The sequence below is a fragment of the Triturus cristatus genome, chromosome 6 (genome assembly GCF_964204655.1).
Source record: "Triturus cristatus chromosome 6, aTriCri1.1, whole genome shotgun sequence".
In the NCBI taxonomy this organism is placed as follows: domain Eukaryota; kingdom Metazoa; phylum Chordata; class Amphibia; order Caudata; family Salamandridae; genus Triturus; species Triturus cristatus.
The window spans coordinates 595,853,430-595,874,472 of NC_140589.1; the positions used below are offsets into that span (position 1 = coordinate 595,853,430).

At 46.1% G+C, this 21,043-nt stretch overlaps 1 protein-coding gene across 1 annotated transcript in view; it reads left to right on the plus strand.

The window, feature by feature from the left end:
- The window catches only part of LOC146817547 (uncharacterized), a 39,871-nt gene extending 19,687 nt beyond the window's left edge, over nucleotides 1-20,184 (plus strand). Inside the window, exon 3 of the mRNA XM_085609211.1 lies at nucleotides 19,254-20,184. Coding sequence (XP_085465337.1) covers nucleotides 19,262-20,068 — 807 coding nt within the window. The 5' untranslated portion in view covers nucleotides 19,254-19,261 and the 3' untranslated portion in view covers nucleotides 20,069-20,184. The remainder of the gene's footprint in view (nucleotides 1-19,253) is intronic.
- Nucleotides 20,185-21,043: the final 859 nt, after the last annotated feature.

Consider the following 21,043-nt stretch of genomic DNA (forward strand, 5'->3'; position numbering starts at 1 on the left):
TGCATGGTGTTGTAACAGTCTTTAAGTTGGGGGATTGTTGCTCTGGCTCCCAGGAATTCAAGGATGCGCGGAGACCGCCCAGACACCGGCTCCACCACAGAGCTAGGCTTCGAGTGCCAATGACCCTGTGACTCATCCCAAGACATCTGTCAGCGATAGGCCCGCATAGGTTAAGAACTGCCTTTCTGGTAGACTGGTACACATCCTGCACACCAGCAGCCAATGTCTTAAAAAATCTTCGACAAAAGTAAAAAAAAAAAAAAGAGGTCAGTCATTAAGTGAGTGGGGGTAGCCCTTCTCCGGATCTGCACTGACTCACACTGAAAAGAAAAACTGACGTCAGCGCTCTGGGGTGGCACGTATGTAGGCTTACCTCACTTCTGGTGCAGGCGATGCCATGCAAAACTGAACAACGTCACCTACTGGTGCACCAGGGTACTGCTCACCAAATGTTTCTGTATCCAGTTTGACACCTGGGGAATATTCTAAGGCAAGGAATCTGTGGTTAGAAGTCTCTATCAGATTGAAAGATTTTATTGACAAAAGGAAATTAATAGACAGTGAGTCACAGAGTCCTCCAGTCTGGACTTCCCCTGGAAATGGCTAGTGGAAGCAAGCTTGTACAGAGGAGACATGACTCAAATTCATACCCTAATTTACAAACGTTTCTAGTAGTGGTTGCATCGTAAATTCTTATAAGCAGGCTCTCCTGAGATGACAGATTAACCTTCCGATAGTAACAAAAATGTAAGCAGTTTTCTGTCGAGCAAGCCCATCTGGACTTTTCTGAGGTTTCACAGTGGCAATTCTAGGGCTGAGGCACACAAGACCTCAAACTGACATTGGTCTTACTGGTAGACAAGATTCCATGGTAATCTTGGATTTAAGATACATGGGCCATCACACTGACATTAGCCTCACCCATAGACAGGACTGAGGAGACTAGCAATGGGCATGGAGGCATATGTGATGTGGCTCACAGATGGAAATTATCTACTGGGCTGGGCCATGATAGTGGGCTTCCGAACTCAGAGGACTCGTACATTCTAAACTTCCCACAGCAATACACTGAAGTGTGAGGCTGCAGCTTGAAAAAGATATGTTCACTACACACAGGGCAATTCTCCCATGCATGTGCAACAAAACAAAAAGTAATTTTCTCAGGTCTGGGTTCAGCCTCTAAACATCCAGGGGAGACAACAAAGATGTGTTCAAATCCTAGTCTTTGCCTGCATCAGTGTGCAGACCTCTTCCTAATAACAAGTGACTGGTAGATAAGCTAAAGTGGTCAGATTATATCCAGTACAGTGGTAGCTGGCCTCCACTAATCATCCACAAAAAATCAAAAACGGCTTCCAAAGTTTGAAGGGTGTCAATTCGGTCGCAGGCTATTCCTAGGTATCTACATTGCAGCAGGGCCTTTGGAATCTGTAATGTATTATCACCTGGCATTCCAGAAGAGCTGCTCTACCTCCTTGTCAAGGTCTAAAATTGGTTTGTAGTGAACCTGCCAAACATTGTGATTCTGAGGTTCATGTAAGAAATAAGAGTATTGGTAGCAGTGTCATTTATTAGGGTTGATTATTGGTCAGTGTGTGTGCTGCCCAGACAGTAGAATGTGAGCATGTTTTACAGATGTGGCAGGAAGTACAGAATTGTGAGTATAGGTTGGCAAGCAGCATATACAAACCAATCATCTTACTGACTGTAGAGTTATCTCAGTCTTGGTTAAGGGAAAAGACTGGAATTGATGGTTCTTCTGAATTCAAATAACTGTTAATAGATCTTAATTTCTTTGACAGAGTATTCCATAATATCCATGCCTGTATAAGAAGAAGCTACCTCATATGCTGCCTCCTAGGAAGGATTATAGTTGGTAGAAATTATATGCAGTGAGGTCATTCTTGATCTGAGGTTTTTCTTGTATTTTGTAGTCGAAGTTTCAGATGTAGAATGTTGCATTTAGCCGGGTACTGCCTGATATGCAATGCAGAGGGCTATAAATGACAACCCTCTGACTACTGGTAACTAGTGCAGGGCTTTCAGGGAAGGGGTTAAACGGTGCAGACATTTAGGTTAAGGACCTGTCCAGCTGCAGTGCACAGTTTCATTTGTAGTTTGACAATTGATTTAGTAGTGAGGCGGATATACACTTCATTTGCATAATTCAGTCTAGATGTCGTCCCTAGCGATAGTGATGCTGTTTCCAAAAATCCCTAGGGAGAGGTAAATGCATCATAAAATTCTCACTGCGTAGAGTAAGTGTCTCACCACTTTGCCGACTTGGAAGTGGAGAGAGATTGGACTACAAATACATACCAGGGCTTTTCACTTCAATGGATGTGGTAGGTGGTTGTCCAATTTTCTGCAAAAAAGGTTAGAGGGTTTTCGTTTTGCAAGGACCCACAAGTATTTCTGTTTTTGAGGAGTTCAGTTCTAGATGATTCTCTAGCATCGACAGCTAACATTCAATCTGTGAATCTTAAAGTATTGACTTGTGATGGTTTTTTTCACGTAAAATAATCTGAGTTTCATCAATACAGCAGGTGAGGTTAAAATAATTCACCAGATCAGGATGATATGTAACATATATGTTGGAGAATAACGATGCATATAACGATGCATTGCTGAGGACTTGGGAACCCCACTGAAGTGATTTAGGGTGAAGAATTGAAAGTCGATAGCGAGATGATTTGGGGGCTGTCCTTAGGAGAGGATTTTATCCAACTGAGGACAATACCCGGTGTTCCAGCGTCCTATATCCTTTGGACTAATGGTTGGTGCTTAACTGTGTCAAATGCTGACAACAGGTCAAGAGTAGTAGAAACGTGGCAAACCCATTGTTGTTGGCATACTTCTTAAGGTTATCCCAGATAAAACGTGCAATAGTTTTGACACTACACTTTAGCAACAGTGATGAACAGGTCTCCCCAGGGCATGCCCCACTGATTGAAGATGCCCCATTGCCACCCTGGTATGGAGATGCCACTTGTTATCAGCCAGCCAACCTCTGCTCAGCTCATCTGTACTAACACTCAGAGATCCTGCTAAATGTCTGGCCCCCAGAAAGATGTTGGCTGGTCCAACCACCTCTAGAGGCACAGGGTTGCCTGGCACTGATTGTTCCAGTATCACATGGCAGTCTGGAGGATCTTCATCAGTCTCTCCTTGATGGATGGCAGGATGGCTTTCAGGGCCAGATGGATTGCCCGCACTTCCAGAAAATGAATATGGAACTCTCTCTTAGCTGGAGAACAGTGAACTGTGACCTTTACCACCCCCAACTGACCCTCCTAACCAATCAGTGATGTATCAGTCATAACGTCAAGTCTGGGTGGAGGAAGAAGAGTGGCCTGCATCAGATCAGTTTAGTGCTTGTCTGCCACCTCAGAAGATCCCAAGCCTTCTCCTGCAAGATATGGAAAGAGTTGGAGAAGCAGTCCTGTTGCTGGGCCCATTGAAACCTGAGGTTCCACTGCAGGACCCTCATATGCCAGTTGGGGTTCGGGACAAGGAGAATGCATGAGACCAGGTGTCTAAGAAGCCTTCAAGCCATCCGCACTGAGATCCAGGATTGAGCCCAACACATCAGGATACTATCCTAAATGTCCCAGACTCGTTGTGAAGGAAGTGGCCCGATTCGGGTCACTCGGGTCACTCACGACCACCCCTTTGCTTTCTACGAAATGAAGAGTCGGTCAGACAGTAGAGAATACAAACCAATATCAGTTTATTCAAAGTTCGCTCAGAGCAGAGCCCTGTCTGCCCAGTCGCTAAGAGTGTTGCAGAGAGAGTCTGACGTCAGCAAGCATAACGATACATTATGTACATTTCAGAATCAATGGAATTTTCCAGCGAAATGCAGCTGGACATTAAATTACAAAGGGGTACGTTTCGGTTCTGAAGCTGGGGATACATTATCTATCAGTCACGGCCATTCCACCTGTGTCCGCCACTAGACAAGTGGGAGAAGGCTTACATCTAAAGGAAAGGTATGCGCTAATAAGAACAGGGAATTCATTAGTGTGGCAGAACTCAGCTCCGAAGAAACATAACCTAGAGAAGGCCGTTTCTCGGAAATGGCAGAGAATTAGTTTGATCATGATACAAAATGGCACCCGTACACAAAATGGAGCTGCAAATGCTAACTTACGTAAAACAATATAGAAGCATAATTTTTATTCTAACATCTGTGGTTGTGAAAAGGCCTTGAACGCCACTATGTCTAGCAAAATCCCAGTGAAGAGATTCCTCTGTGTGAGGCAGGGGTTGGACCTCAGATCTTTGATGGAAAACCTCAAAATGGCAGGAGTTTGGCAGTCATCTGGAGGTGGTCTTCAGCTTTCCGTATATCTTTTGTTGCAGTTACACTTTTCGCCTTAATTGGGGTGGGTATGCCCAGACGTGGATCCCTTTCTCTCTGTGCCACTGGATTCAAGCTAGCCTGGCTGATAAAGGGTGACATACCCTGAAACCGGTCCCAGGATGCTTGTTTCCACTCCAGGTAGGACCTGGCTTGGCAGTTCGGTCTGGACTGTTCCCATGAGGCACAGGGTCAAGACTGTCATAGTCATAGTTTATTGTATATGATTAATTAAAATCTTTACAAATTTCCCAAAAAATAAAAATATGTCTTTACATACACAATTAAAACCAAGCAACATTAATGGGATCCCTTTGATTATTAGCTAAAGTGCAGGTGCTAAAGCATCGGCATATATGTTATGAATGCGTTATAGAGACATTTACTGAATACATCTTTTTCATTGCTAATACCATAATAGTGCTTTCGACCTTAGGATCAGTGTTTTAAAAACAACAAGCTGGAAGATAAGAAAGCCCTGATTAAAATAGCAGGTTCCTGGAAAACAGTGCAATTATACAGTAAAGTGTAAAATGTGTTATAAAAGCAAACTTCTGAGGTCCTGCTAATTAAATTGTCTCTTAATGAGATTTACATTCAGTCCGTTTGTTACATAAATGAATCAGCTAGGCCCATGCCGGCATTGATCATACTTCTTTGTTTTCCTCCAGATTAGCTTGCCGTAAAAGTTTCCTTACTTCTGCCAGGTATTTTACTCCCCAGCAGGCCAAGATTATAGAGGAACCTTCCAACCAGCGTATCACGGCTTGCCTGCACGTGCGAATATTCAATTTGGGGTCAAGACTGGTTTGCACATGGCTGGGTCCAAACTGGGGTGGCATAGTGGGAAAAAGAACAATGGATTTAACCCAGATCTCTTGACTGGGGGAGAATGTTTGAATCATTCAGCATTCCGTCTATCTTTTGTTGCAGTTACACTCTACAACTGATGGCAGCAAGCTCACCTTGAGCAGCCACTCGTCACGGTAAGTGAACACTTTTATCCCCAACCACCAATGTTGGGCAGTGACCCAACCATCATTTTCATGGATCCTCAAGGGGCCGAAGTAAGTCTGAAGGGAAGCAGAACAAATTGGATGTGTTCCAACATAACCATGCACCGTCGATAACATCTATCGCACTGCAGGCAGGTAGGTGAAAATACACGCTTTGCATGTCCAAGGACACCATCCAGTCTCCTGGGTCCACGGCAGGACTCTGAGACAAGGTGAGCCTTTTGAATTGATCTTTTCTCAAAAAGGCAATCACTGGGCAGAGGTCCAGTAAAGGTCTCTGACCACCATCATTCTTCGATAAGAGGACGTAGTATGAGCAACACCCCTCTTCTTTCTCCGAATCCGACTTAATGGAACCCTTGGCCAATAGAAGGTTCATTCACTGCTTGCAGGAGGATTGCACAATGGTCCACTGAAAGTCAGTGTGATGTGGGGAGAAAATTGGACAGGAAGGAAATGAAAGGTAGGGCAAAGCCCCCTTGAATGAATTGCAAGACCTCTCTGTTCAAAGTGATTGATCTCCAATCCTGGAGGAAAATTGTATCCTTCCCTCTACTGCCTGAGTATGGATCCCTGAGGGCAAGCTTGAGTGGCTTAGCAGCCACTGCAGCAAAGAAGAAAGAGTAAAAGTAGAACTTTCCCTGCTGGTGTGATTGGCCTTGGCTGTCACAAACTGTACTCTAAAAGGACTAGGTCTGCTGTTGCTGCAGAGTTTGGGAGCAATAGCATTGTCTGTATGCTAGCCCTCTGGAATAACCACTAGATTTGTACCATTGGTGAACTGTTTGGCGGGAGACAGGGGTCCCATGAATTGTGCTGCAGCTTCAATGACCTTAAATTGTCGAATCAGCTTTTTCTACAAACAATCTGAAGCCATCAAAGGGCATGTCCATCAAAGAAACATGAACATCTCCTGAAAACTCGCTCAGTCTCTTCTGGGTGTGCCTTCTAATTACTACACTGGTGCCAATAGTTATGCAAACACAGTCTGTGGTGTCCAAGCCAGCATGCAAGATAGACATTACCTCAACTTGGCCATTATGTATTGTTTGAGCCAGCAAGGGTCTGAGGTCTTCGGGGATGGCCATCATGATCTTGCTCGCCATGTTCCATAATGCATGGGTGTACTTACCCAGAAGGCACAGGGTGTTCTAGGATCTTAAGTCTAAACTAGCTGAACAGAAAATTCTATTTCTGAAGGCATCAATATGTTTCATTTCTCTAAACATGAATTAGAATTTGGCAGATCAGATACTCCGTCAAAATGGAGGGGATATCCAATTTGATGTATTTCAACTGCCGACTGGCTATAACGTACTTGTAATACTGTGTGCAGAACATCCATCACATTTGTGATAGAGTTTCCCATTTGCCAAACTCTAAATAAGGCCCTCTATCAAGAGGACTGTCGAGAAAGGCATTAGGAGTTACTTTACTTGTGGATGGCTTTCAGGCATAGGATGCTTTGTTAAAATATATATATATCTCTCGGGACCACCGGGAGCCTGTCCATGTCGTCTGGCTACAGGTCCACTGACCGGGGGGCTCAAGGATGGCTTAGACCAGGTGGCTATGAGAGGGCCCATGAGGACTTTGCTGAATGACAATAGTGGTTGAGAGGAGGTAGAACCTAGTTGAAGAATCTGTTAACAACTGTACCTTAGTTTCAACAGTGGGCAATTGTAAATCTGGCACTTCTGCAGCCCTTTGCACAACTACAATGGAACAGGCACTTTCTTCCATTGGTGGCCCATGTGGAGAGCCCATCTCAGTGTCTGGAGATTTATGTAGACTAGACTAGAGACCTTATTCAGATCTAGCTCTGGTGCACTCCTGGGTACGCAAAACTTTGCGTACCCAGCAACGTTAAAGACACATGTTGTGAGGGTCCATTAAACAAGACCTGCTTCCTACAGACATGGCAAGGTTTGAATCCTGTCAATTTTGAGAGAGACATTTTCCATGGCAAAGTTTTTGAGGTAAATTTTGATGTCGTTGGACAACTCACAAATTTGGGAGTGAAGGGCACAGAAAGAAAGCAACTGCTGTCAGCCGCCCAGGAGTGATGCCTATATTTCCAGAGCAGTACAGAATCAACACGCAGCCACACAGCAACACTGATTCTCTGGATCCAGTCTGCTGACAGGTTACTCTAAAGGTGAGGAATCTGTGGTTCAAAGTATTCATCAGAAATTTCCTTCATCCAACAGAATGGAAGGGATGGACAGCTAGGTTGTCTTGTTTGTAGGTGTGCAGTCTCTGCCCATGACTTTTGCCACCTTGTTATCTGTCCCAAGACATAGGTGGCCTGCTGGTACTAGCTTGTCCCAGGATAGATGAGCACAAAGACCCTTTCTACGTACCTGTGAATTCAAAACCAGATACAAGCACTTGGCTATACAATGATTTCTTTTGTGAGAAGAAAGAAAGAAGGGGAGACTGGAAAAGGAGAGATAGCAGCATTACAATGCTACAGGAGGTATACATATGGGAGGATCCCAAGCATGGAAACACCACCTCTTATGCGCCAAACACACTCATACATGTCACATGCAGTCATTAGAAACAGGGGGCCATTCCTAACATACTACATTCATTACAAGGACCAGGGAGAGTCCCTACGGGAATGCAGGTAAAAAGATGTACACCCTACTACTTAAATGCTGTCACCAACTTTTGTCTGCAGAGATGGAAATGTAAGTAACAAAAATTAAGAAAAGTATACCCTTCTTCCAATCAGAATCTAGAAGTCATGACAAGCAGCAGACAATATCAAGTGGAGCACCTGTCGGAGACGTGTGACTTAGATTTCCTGAAGAAAAAAACATTCCAGGTTGGTCATAATGAGAAAATGAGGAGTAGGGTATCACAGGGACATTGTGCATGTGTACTTCAACCCTCCCATCACTAGACAGCACTTTATGTGAACTGTGCCAGCCTCTTACAAATATGAGTTGCACCTAAATAATGAAACATGACCAAATACAATAACAGACCAATTTGACTCCAGCCAATGAGGATCCCAGAATGGAAATGAGAGTCTAGTTTCAGAAAGCACTTAAAGCACAATTCAGGTGGCACGTGTGCACCAATAAAACGCACTTAAAATATAAGAATAGACTTTATAGCAGTACCCCAACCCAAGGAGGAAGGTGAGAATTTGAAGCTATTTATCCCCCAAAAAATTCTGAGGAAAAGCTGACCAACCTCATGTCAGAATTAATGCAGTAATGTGTACATACAAGAGTGAACCTACATCCAAACTGCTGTTCGATAAATCTCAGGTGAGAGAATAATACAAAAGAACGCAGCGCCGAAGTGGCATTGACTCCAGTAGAATGGGCTCTGAGAGTCCTCTAAACAGCTTTCTTTGGTTTCTGATAATTTCACACACTTGACAATCCAACTAGACAGAAACTGGTATGTGATCAGTTTTTAGGTCGTGCATGCAAGCGTGCATGTACTAGCTCATGTGGCCTTGCTTGCGAGAGAGATTGTTTTCTACAAAGGTCTTGGAGTCCGCCCATGGCTTACTATTTGTGGACTTCACTGTCATTCTTATGCGCTGCCTTCTAATTGGCATCTCGAGCTGGCTTCACTTACTCTTCTTTCGACAGGAGCACATACTAAGTACTGTACAGTTTAGTTTGAAATCTTTATTTGGTTACAAAAGTGACCATAAAAGTACATACATAAAAATAAATAAATATTCAAAAACATTTATACACTTTGAGTCATATCATTCCATGGTTATGGAATCTGTGGGATCACCATATCATTTTACCGCTAAACCTAAAAAGCAGTCGTGTTCCGAGCCTGCACAGCAATTTTCAGAAACAGTCTGACATGAAGGATACATGCCTCATTGTTCAACTGGAGCAGAGTGTTGTAAGCTTCTCTAAAGTCAGTAATGCACTGTCTCTTAACCCCTTGCATGCCCTTGACGGAACCACTCCGTCATGAGCCACGGGCGCCGTGTGCTCATGACGGAGTGGTTCCGTCATGCTGCGGCCATTGGCGGCCGCTCCTCCCACGCGGCGCTAATTCCCCGCCTGTGCGGGCGATTAGCGCAGTGGGTGGAGTCATGACGGAACCACGCCGTCATGAGCACAGCTCGCCCGTGACTCATGACGGCGTGGTTCCGCCATGAGCATAGCGGCGCCGCAAACCCCCCAAACCCCCCCCAGCGCTGCGGCGGAATTCGCGCCGCAGCGAAGGGGTTAATGAATGGTAACAAAATACTTTTAGTATACAATGAATAAAAGTCACAAAACAGTAAAAATGTAACATTGATTGGCCTGACCTCCCATTCCACAGACATGGACGGGAGTTTAAATTAGCTTGAAAACCTAGTGGGAAGCCTAAGAGATATTTAATCGTGCCTTCCCTAAAATGGAACAACGCTCCCAATGCCCCATCTGACTTGTCAAATACCTTTGAATTAAGGCGTGCCTGTTGGAGTTTATATTCAAATAAGCTGTCACTCTTGGCTTGCCGGACTCCATCTACAGTCTCTCCGCATGCGTAAATTTAAACCAGGCGCTCTGTAACTGTTTTTTAGTGATAGTATGTGGGCCGCCTAAGTTCTTGAACAGTAGTTGACAACCTATCTTATGCATGCGGGATTCTATATTCGCCAGCCAAGGTATGTTTCTGCCTTTATCTCAAGAAAGATAATCTTTTATGTCTCTTGTGAGAAATCCTTCCATATTGTTCCAAATTGCAAGCCATAAAAACAGTGGGCGGATGCTAATGTAGTCCACAACGTAAGGGATGTTCAGTTCACTGTGACTTACAAAGTCTGAACTTAAAATCGGCGCCCTAAAATTTTCCTACAAAATCTATTCTCTTCCAGTTGGATTTGGTGGCATTTATCAAGATACCAGACTTTGGTCCCATAAGTAGCAATTGGGAGGCATTGTATTTTAAAAATCTTCAGTAAAGAAACTAGGGCTCCCCACTTTCTGGGGTGGGATAAACTGAGTAATGAACTGATAGATCTGGAAAATGTGTTCTCGCTATATGCTAGTTGGACTTTCCATGAACCATTTTCAGCAAAAACCATACCACAATTGGGAAAAGTGCCTGTGCATTTATAGTCGATTCACCCACTTTTAAGGGTGCCAGATTATGCTTTTATGGGCCGCATGACATAATAAAAGATTTAATAAAATTTGTGTGCAAATCTAATAGTGCCATAAAATTTAAAACCCATTGACTAGCTGATGAAGCGCGGGCCATCAACACTGCGTCGGCAACATATAATAATGCTGGTATAAAAGAATCATTTATCTTGAGGACATTGGAAGTGGTGGTGAGTAAAAAAAGGGTGAAGGTCATTTATATGTAAAATAAATAAAAGTGGGGCTAAAACACATCCTTGTCTGAAGCCTCTCAGGATGTCTACATCTCCAGATACTTCCCCCTGAGTGTTAATTCTTATTCTTGCTTTCGTGCCCCTGTGCAAAAATGCCAGAAAGTGGACTAGTGCTTCATCCAATCCAAGAGATTTTAAAATAGACCACAGCTTTGAATGAATTACACTGTCAAATGCAGTGGACAGGCCCATAAAGGCTAGGTACATTGGAGAATCTTGGGCTATGGTATATTTCTCTATTAACAAATTGCGGTTAAGGCACTGCTCCACTGTGCTAACCTTAGATCTAAAGACATACTGATTGGAGTAAAGTATTGACTTCTCTTTAGCCCATTTCCCTTACACATTTGTATAAGACCCTACCTAAGATTTTTACATTAGCATCAATTAGTGATATTGGCCTGTAAGAAATTAGCTGAGAACGATCCCCCTTTTTAAAAATAGGCACAATTACAGAGGTTGACCGTGTGTGAGGTGAAGTGGCAAGAGCAAGACTGTTAAAAATGTTCAGTAATAAGGGTGACCAGAAGCTGGGGTTATATTTTAAGAGATCTATAGGAATCTGGTCAGGGCCTTGGGCCTTAGCGCCAACACTCTGACGCAGTGCCACCTCTACTTCTTCCAGAGATAATTGTACTGAAGCAAAAATTCGATCAGGCAAATTATTGCTATCAGGGCATTCCAGGGCGTATACACTAGAAATGTGGCTGCCAGTCCTGGCTTTTCATGTTGCAGCTACTCTTTGTCTCTTTTTGGTGGGCCTGCTTCATCTCTTTTACAGAGGACCAAAAAGGTTTTACTGTTCTTATTACTTACCACTGTAACTAAAGAGTGTTAATTGAAGATTTAGTAGTTCTGCCTTCCTGGCTGCAATAACCCGCTTGTACTGCTTGCGAGATTCCGCCATGAATTGGGGGCTCTTTGTAGACGCCTTAAGTGCCCGTCGTAGCTGACAACTAGCAGCAGAACACTCCCAGTTGAACCATCTAGGCCTAACAGGCGAGGAGTTTGTTGGGACCATGAGCTCTTTTTTGATTTTATCACAGAGATTAACAAAAGCGGTAGCTGCAGGGCTAGCGATATCATCCTCAGTAAGGCGTGCCTGCACCAGGGAAAAACGTTCATTGGTCACTTTACGAAATAGTTGCTCTGGTTCTACGGCTCTCCGTTTTAATATTAGTCCGTCAGATGAAGGGTTGAGATGGCAGGCACCGATCTCCATATTATATGAGGGTTTTGGGGCCATGATTGATGAGGGACACTTCAATGGAGTTGTGGTCACTGTAAATAGATTGGATCACTTTGCCATATGACAGAAAATCTTCAAGGTTAGAAGATATGAAGATATAATCTATTATGGGATTTTGGCCTCGACCCCTAAATATAGGGAATGATTCGATACCATTCTATGCAATGTCCTTAACGTTTATTAAGTCATGGGGTGCCAACTTACCCCCTCTTGTCGGAACTGTTTAATTCATAAGAGCCATAAATAAAGTTAGGGTTAAGATCCCTTACATGTGGTGGAGGGGGGATTATTGGACAAAGTCTTTCATTAAAATCACTCCTTAGCAAGAACCCGCAGACTGTCAACTGTCACTTACGGTTTTCCGAAGGGTGGATCTGTACTCAAATAAGGTGAACAATTTGCTATTGGGCACAGTACTAAAATCATTATAATAAAAATTAATTCAATGTAATGTCAGGCCTCTTTTATACCTTACTGTCAGGTGGTTGGCATCATCAATCTCTAGGGCCTTCACACTGCCTCCTGCTTTGATATTCACCCACGTTGCCAGCCCCCCTAATGCACTGCCGGACCTTGGATGAAATGCAGGATTGTAACAGCATACAAAGCCCTTTAACATCACTCCTCAACCAGGCCTCCTGGAACATTAATATATCATACTGGCTAATAAAAGAAAGCCAGCCAGGCTATGTCAGCTTAGATTGTAACCCGGTTACGTTCCAACTCAGGATTTTTAATGTGCGATCATTTGGGTTTCCTGTTACATTTGGCCCGGGCGCGACCTGCATGGCTAGCTCTAAGGTCTTTGCTTTTTAGGTACCAAACTGGGCCTGCCAGGGAAGGTAAACCTAAGTCAATTCAGCCCATCTCAACACTCTTGGGTAGGAAGCTTATTCCCTTGTATAGGGTAAGAGGGTGGGGTACGAAACCTCAATGGCAATGGTTTGTAAAAATAACCCAAGGGGAGGCAGCAGATGTTGGTGTCAAGACCGTTCACATCCTCATGTTGTTTTAATAAATTGCATGCAATAGAAGGCCTTCTAAGTTAACCACAATACAATCGCCTTCAATGCTTTTATGAGAGCGTCCAACCCACCTCACCCTCAGTACCATCAATATATTGTTACTATGGGCAGGATTAAAACCTTTATGTTTGGTAAGCCCGTCAACACATTTATTTCGCAATTCCTCCCAAGTTTCTCTTTGGGCAGCCCTCAATGGTGATACGCCAGCGCAAACCCACCATAGGGGCGGGCTGCCGGTGGGAGATCCAAAGTATCTTAGCTTAACGCGGCCTCGCTAGCTTCTGTTGGGTGAGCTGCGTTACTGCAGCTTGGATGAGCTCTAGATCTTGTCCTGCATGTGGTGCGGGTACTGCCAGGGGCAGATTCTTTCCGCAGGGATTTGGTGGCAGTTATTCTACCATTCCTTTCAGGATTTTGACATGTGAGTAAATCCAGTCTCTGTTGTTTGTTCTGAATGTTGTGAATGTTGTCACCTTGGTTGAAGTGGTAAATTCTTTGCGGTGCTATATTACTAGATAAGGGTACCCATGAGAAATGTCAAAGGAAATAACACAGGTTGCACAGCCCTTGTCTTATCTGGCATCTAGCACTATGGAAGGGCAGCAAGCAAAGTCCAGGTTCCTCTCCAAGTTCACCAATAGTTACAAAGGTAGCTGTTTTCATCCAAAATATTGCTGAATCCGCTACAGAGGACTTCATACGATAGAGTTTCGGCTGGTGAGCTGTCTGAAGTGAGCTATTTGACTTATTAGTATCAGATGCGATCTGTGGTTGTAATTGGGGATGCGGCGTTTTAGCAGGCTGTGAAGACTGTGCCCATGAGAGCTGTTGGCTGTTATTAATCACAGCTCCGGCAGGCTGTTCTCTTTTATCGGCAGGCTGTTCTCTTTTATCACCCGGCTGTTTATTGAGGGCTCCTTTCCATTTTGTCTATGTATTTATTGGGATGGAGGGGTCTGCATGTACTGCTATGCAACTAGGCGAGTCGAAATTGTTGCTAGCGCTTGAAGTAAGATTTCAGCTTTTATTTATATGGGGCAAGGTGTTAGGCTATAATATTTCTTCCTCAGCTGAGACAACAGTAGCTGCTTTTCCCCCTGACCCAAATAACGTTGGTAAAGCCCCCTAGTCAAGTGACAGCCGTTGCTCGGTTAATTCAGTCTCATTGGCAACAATCCCTACTACTCTGTCTAGCATTGAGTCGATGGACACTGAGGGGTGGGAAGCAGCACAACCCCCTTCGTTCCTCTGCTTCCCCATAATGAAGGATTAGTTAGCTTCTCACCTGACTGCTGCAGTTTCTTGAAAGGATGCCAAAGTGGGGCCAGGAAGAGCGTCCAGCCTCGCACAGCTTCAGACGGGCACAGACAAGCCCACTCTTGGCCCCAAGCGGCAGAGGTAGGCGCCTCTGGGTGCGAAAGTTGTGGCGTGGGCAGCGGCCTGCCACAAGTGGTCTCCGGGGCTGTAGCCAGGGCACGAGTCGGGGGACCACACGGGTGGATGGCGCCGCCCCACTTATCTTACAGGGTGGACGCCGCCCCCCCTGCTCAAAAGCTGGACCATCTGAGATGGCGAGTTACTTGCCCGCATGGCCACCCTACTTACCCGCCGTCCATCTCCCAACTACAGGGCTGGCTGTCAGTCTTGTGTAGCATGCAAATGCACTACATATCAAAGTTCTGCCTTGCCCTCTGCAGTGCCCATGACTGGGGGGCCGGGACGGAACGGGGATAATTTGCAATTGGCAGGTGCACAACGCCCATTGAGCTCAAAGGGCTTCACCCCCCCCTTTCCACCCCCCCCCCGGCGTGTGTGTCAGCCCAGGCTGAGACAGCTTCCCGGCACACACACAGCCGCACCCCGAGTACTTCACAGGTCTTTAAAAGACCATTTGCTTGTCAATGGGGCTTTGTTGTTTTTAGGTCTCGCCTACGCAGCACACATGCGCTCGGTAGGAGGGCCTTTAGCCGTCGCTCTTCACTTTTTCAAGCACTGCACTCGTGCTTGTGGCGGCATCCACCTTGCAGGAGGTGCCACAAGCATGAGTGCAGTGCTTGAAAAGTGAAGACTGCTCTCCTAAGCGCGCGTGCGCGTGCCTCTCTCCCACCCACATGTCTTGACCACTCACTCGCTCTGCCCTCTCCATCTCCTTTTTTTGCTCCTTTATTAAAGTTAACAATACTGCTTGGAAGGCTACGCACGTTTTGTGGGCATTGCTCGGTCTGTGTTTGGGGGTTAGTCTTTGTTTTCCTGCAGAGGTTTCACTATCTCCAGATCCTCGTCCCTGGCATCACTGCCCCTAACGTTGTCTTCTCTCCTCACAGGTCCTCCTGGGCATCTTCTTCAATGTCCACTCGGCGGTGCTTATTGAGGATGTGCCCTTCACTGAGGCGGACTTCGAGGAGTAAGTCTTGTTCCATGCCCGACCACAGCCACCAAGGTTCCCAGGTCCATGCGTGATGTGCTTCGCCAGCCCAGCTCTTTTCAATTGTGGGACTTGTAGTCATGTTCTATAGTAGATAAAACAAAATTTCAGGTCACAGAATAAAAAAAAAACTCACGCATGGACTTAAGAAACCTCTCAGGGCTGCTGACCCCTAAGTGCTGTGTCGCCCTTGCCCTACCCCCGCCCTCTCTTCCTATTCCCCGGCTATCCTTCAGTGTTGAAATGCACATCACTAGCACTTATCAGCAGGACTGCTGCAATATTAATTATTATTGTTGCAGTATTAATTTTTAAATGCTTCTAACCGGGGATGCTGTATTCGTCATGCACCATGCCATCTGTTTTCAGCAGGGCTACTATACTATACTGTTGCTAGTACCAAGACCCCACACCGTGGCTGCTGCACTACTAATGGCTTTAACAACATTTCTCAGGAGGCCTCCTATCCATGTAATGGGGCAGTGTCAAGACAGCTTCTATGCCTGTGATGGACCCTACAAGCTCAGTTAATACACACTACGCGCACTTCCACGCAATGCTGCTATATGATTAATGGACAGTATCAGCGTATCTCGTAACTCCGTTCGAACTTTATGGAGTCCGATTTTCCATGTTGCAGAGCTTGTGCAGACTTCTGCTCTGCTGTCCAGCTAGCAATAATATACATTGCTTTCTGTGCTTTTCAAACAACCGACCACGGGAAAGCTCAGGCTCCCACAGCATGTTTCCTCCCTTCTCCCTGTGCTCCCCCTCCCCCAGCCCGCACACCCGTGCTCCGAGACCTCCACACACCCCCATCTCTCCTCCCCCCTCCGCGCCTCGTGCCCATTTTGCAGCAAGGTTGACATATTGGGCTACATCTCCCACAATTAGGCAATATTTTCCCTAACTTCATTGTGCAAGGGAAAATCAAGTTGGGCCGACAGCCAGATTTTGGGCTAGGATCCACGCAGTGTATGTTCGATTCACAGAATTGTGCCTCGCAGCCATATTGCAGCCTGGGGTTCCTTCGCCACGCTCCTCTTCCACTGTCTGCCTCTCCACAGTAACACCGCAAACATACATCCTTTGATACACGAGGGTGTTGCTGTTCTTGCATTGACCTTTGGCCTGCCCCCATAAACCTGCAGACCTGCCCCTTCGTTCCTTTGACCCAATTGTGATCAGATGCATACCTCACTGCTTGGGCATGCCAGCACTTGTAAAGCCCCACCCCAAACCTTTTTGCCCTGTATTGTTTCAAGCTCACCCCCCTACTTCCTTCTTCATACCTGCCTGCAACTTATGTGACCACCACTCACCTCCCTAATTAACGAAGGAGGCCTCCTATCGCCTGACGCCACATTTGTTGGCAATCAGATCTGCCCCCAGTAGTCAGCAGTTTGTCGCTGACCCAGTCCTTTCTGATTCACAAACATGTATTTGCCTCGGACCCTGAAGTTCTGCGCCACCCCCAGCTACTTCAAAGGAAAGTAAGTTAAAGTGAGAGTGTCTTTCTGGTGTTTAACTTTCAGCACCATGGCAGCGGCGTGTGTAAGTTAAAAGGTGCGAGCAAGCTATTACTTCGCCTAATAATGCTCAATAAGGTTTCTGCTAAGCAATATTTACAAAACCGATGTTACTTAGTAATACATTCTGCTAATTACAATAGATACATGCAGTGCTCTGATGTGGTGTGAGGCCATTACACCCATGTTTTAGGAGTGGTGTACAAGAGGGCTACACCTCTGGCTCTGTTTCTGTAATTTTCTTGAATGTGTGAGGAGGAGTTTGGCTGAGTGGTGGGGCACATTCAGTGGGGTCGGAGACACTGTAAGTAAAAACAGCACTGTGTCCTTGTGTAAATATGTAACTGCTGCTCATACATAGCGTTTCAATACCCTCTGGTTAACTTCCCGCTTTATACATTTGTAAACATGCGCTCTCTAGTGCAGGCTGAGCCAAACACACAACCAAAACATTCACCAATATACCAAACACAATGTCCTTGGAATCCCCAACAATTGTCCCCTATCTACCAAGCAACTCCACCACCTCTACAAACAGCATGAAGACAAAAGAAATTCTCACCATCATCTATAAACTATAGGTATGGTCAGTACTCATGAACAATCTTCTCATTTCTATCATATAGTATAACATTCTCCTTTTATGGTTGGCAGCTTAACCCGATTAAACAGGTACCAATCATGTACATTTGTTGATCTCCTTCCCTCAAACCCACCCTAATTTCCTACCTTCTTTTACTCTCTTTCAACATTTCTTCCACCATCCTCCCTATATCATTCGTTGAGACCCACCCCTCCTTCCTTTTTCTCTCTCTTCCTTATTCCCTCGTTCCACTCTTCCTTATTGGCCTCTTTAATCCCTCTTACTACTTTCCTTCCTTCCTACCTTGCTTACCTTCCTTCGTTCCTAACCCTCCTTCCTTTTCCCACTCTTCATTACTCCAACCATCTCTTCCCTCTTCCTCGATTCCTCCTTCCCTCAAACTCTTCCTTCCTATGTACTTCCACTGTCCCATCTGCCTATCTTCCTCTCTACCGCCCTATCTTTCTTCATTACCTCCTTTCCTCCTTCTTGCCCTTCTTAATCCCTCTCTTCACTCCTTAATCCTGTACCCTCACCTTATTTCCTAAATTCTAATTTCAACTTCACTTATTCCAGTCACTCATATCTTGCCTTTCCGCCTTTCACTAAGGGGCATATGTATCAAACTCCCCTTTAGCGAATCCCAATTTGCGAGGTTTTGCGATTCGCAAAATCAGATTCGCTAAACGGGATGTATAAAATAAATCGCTAATCATTTGTGATTCCTTAAATCTCGCAAATAATTCGCAGAATCCCGTATTGCGATTTCTTAATAGCGAAATTCGCTAAATAAGAAATCGCAAAAACGGGAATCTGCAAGCCTGGTGCAGGCTGATGACATCACAAACAGGAAACTGTACTGATTGCCTGCACCTGCTCACCTGAGCCACACCCAGAGGCTGCTTGTGGAGTGTGAGGAGGCTTTCCTGGAGACAGCAACCAGCAATGGATCCCAAACAAAACCAGCAGGGCAAAGATGCAGAAAAAAGAAAGAGAAAACACAAATTTTCAGAAAAGGAGCAGGAGGTCCTCATTGAGGAGATGGTCTGCAGCCATGAGCTCCTGTTTGGGAAGAAGGCACTCAAAGTCCCAGAGGCCAGGAAGAGGAAAATCTGGCTGGAAATACAGAGCAAGGTGAATGCTGTTGGAGTCACCACACGCACCATCGAGGAGCTGCGCAAGCGGTGGTATGACATGCGCCAGAGGTCCAAGGAGAGGGTGGCAGCCAGACTCAAGGATGCCAATCAGACTAGAGGAGGACCATCCACTGCAGAGCAGCCAACCCCCCATGAGGAGCTCGTGGAGTCTACCCTCCTGCCTGAGAGCGTTGGTGGTGTGGCTGCAATAGACAGCTCCGACCCCTCATCCAGCAGACAAGGTAAGATGCATGCCAAATCACCCTGCACACCTCCCCATCCCTTGCACACTCCCCCAAATGCGCATAGTAAACTCCCAACATGCCAATCCAGCCCAGGTCTTACAGCACACCCAGCAATGCATCATGGGACTCGTAGTACTGTGTCTGACTGTGTGTCCATGACACCATCACAATTAAATGCAACATATGTGTTTTGGGGATCATTGAATAGAAATGTGTCAGAGGTTAGCCGTCAAAGATTTGTAACTTTATTGAGTGCCACATGCAGACAGTAACACAAACTCATAAAGTCCCCTTTACATCCACAGCACACGGCATGCCACAAGAAGACAGCGCAGAGGGAGAGGAGCCTGCAGACCCTGCGGACTCCAGCGATGAGACAGAGCAGCAGCCAATTCAGCGCAGGAAGCGCGCACATGTGCCCCCACTGCCTCCATTCGAGGACGAAGTCCCAGCAACAGGCGATGACACCGACAGGATGGAGGGGAGTCAGGGTGTGACAGACATGCCCCGTCATGACGCACCAACACCAAGGCAAAGGGAACAGGCCATTTCCAGGTCAAGGCCCAGGAGCAGCACTGCAACAGAAGGAGAGGGCACCGTGTTCTCCGGCTTGGAACAGTGCATGCTGCAGGAACAGCGCCTGCAAAGCAAGGCAATGCGGTCAATTAATCGCCAGCTAGGCCGCATACATCAGGACAATCGACACATGGTAGCGGCAATACAAGAGCTCTGTGCCACTTTGAGGGACACCCAAGCTGCCAATGACAGGGCTGGACGACGTGCCAATGCACGGCTACACAATTATACTAAGGCAGTCAACCGCCTCTGCACCACCACCAGCGCACTCACACGCAGAAGCGTAACCATGCAGGTGGACATGGCACATTGCTGCCAGGACATAGCACGAGGGCTGGCGCAGGTGACCACTGCTGTGGAACAGCTGCAGACAGCCAATGCTGGTGGCAGCGCACTAATGGCCTCTGCTGAGAGTGAGGACACATCGAGTCGCAGCAGCATCACTCCAACCTTGCCAGGTGAAAGACGCCGCAGTGGCAGACAGGTAGCAGGCCAAGGGCGCACCATGGGGGGCACTCACCCTGGACGGCACCGACGGAGGTGATCATCTGCGGGGACACTGACTGCAACACGGGTGCATTAACCCGCAAAAGGCTGTTTGCCCTATTTCTTGTGCCTTCTCTGCACTGTGTGTACAACATGTGCTGGGGACAATTACAATTTCTTTCATGTGAAGTGTGATTAAACACTTGACACATCATCAGGCTTTGTAGTCTCATTTCCTCAATACTCACCTAAAAATAGTTTCGTGTGATCTCAGTCCATCTCTGGCGTCCAGCAGCTGCCCCAACTCCTGGTGCTGGTCTGGCAGGGGGAGCAGGGCGCTCGTCATCCGATGTGTCTGTATCGGTCACATCAATTGTGGTGCCTTTCCTCATTGCCATGTTATGTAGCATTGCACAGCTTGACACAATTTTACAGCAGGTCTCAGGGCTGTATTGCAGTGCGCCTCCACTCTTATGCAGGCATCTGAAGCGGCTCTTCAGGATTCCGAAGGTTCGCTCAATGACACAGCGTGTAGATCTGTGTGCCCTGTTGTAGCTCCTCTCACTTGCATTTGCAGGATCCAGGTATGGGGTCAGGATGAAGTCGCGCACTGCATAGGCACTGTCACCTGCATGGAAAAAAACACAATAGGTGAGTCAATGTCCCCCCCCTCAACTGATGTAGTGGATGTATTGATGTGTGCAATGTATTTACCGAGCAGGTACCCCTCCCCATACTCTCCAGCACTCAGACGTCTATGTATTCCACTGTGTCGGAAGATGAAGGAGTCATGTGTACTGCCGGGGTATTTGGCTACGATGTCTGTGATGTGATACTTAGCGTTGCACACAATCTGTATGTTGAGGGAATGGTAGCATTTCCGATTCCTGTAGACATATTCAGTTTCTGCTGGGGGTGTGATGGCCACATGGGTCCCGTCAATGCAGCCAATGACGTGGGGGAAACGTGCAATCTGGTAGAAGTCCAGTATCGTTTGCTGTAAGGCCTGTTGGGTGGTGGGGAAGTATATGTG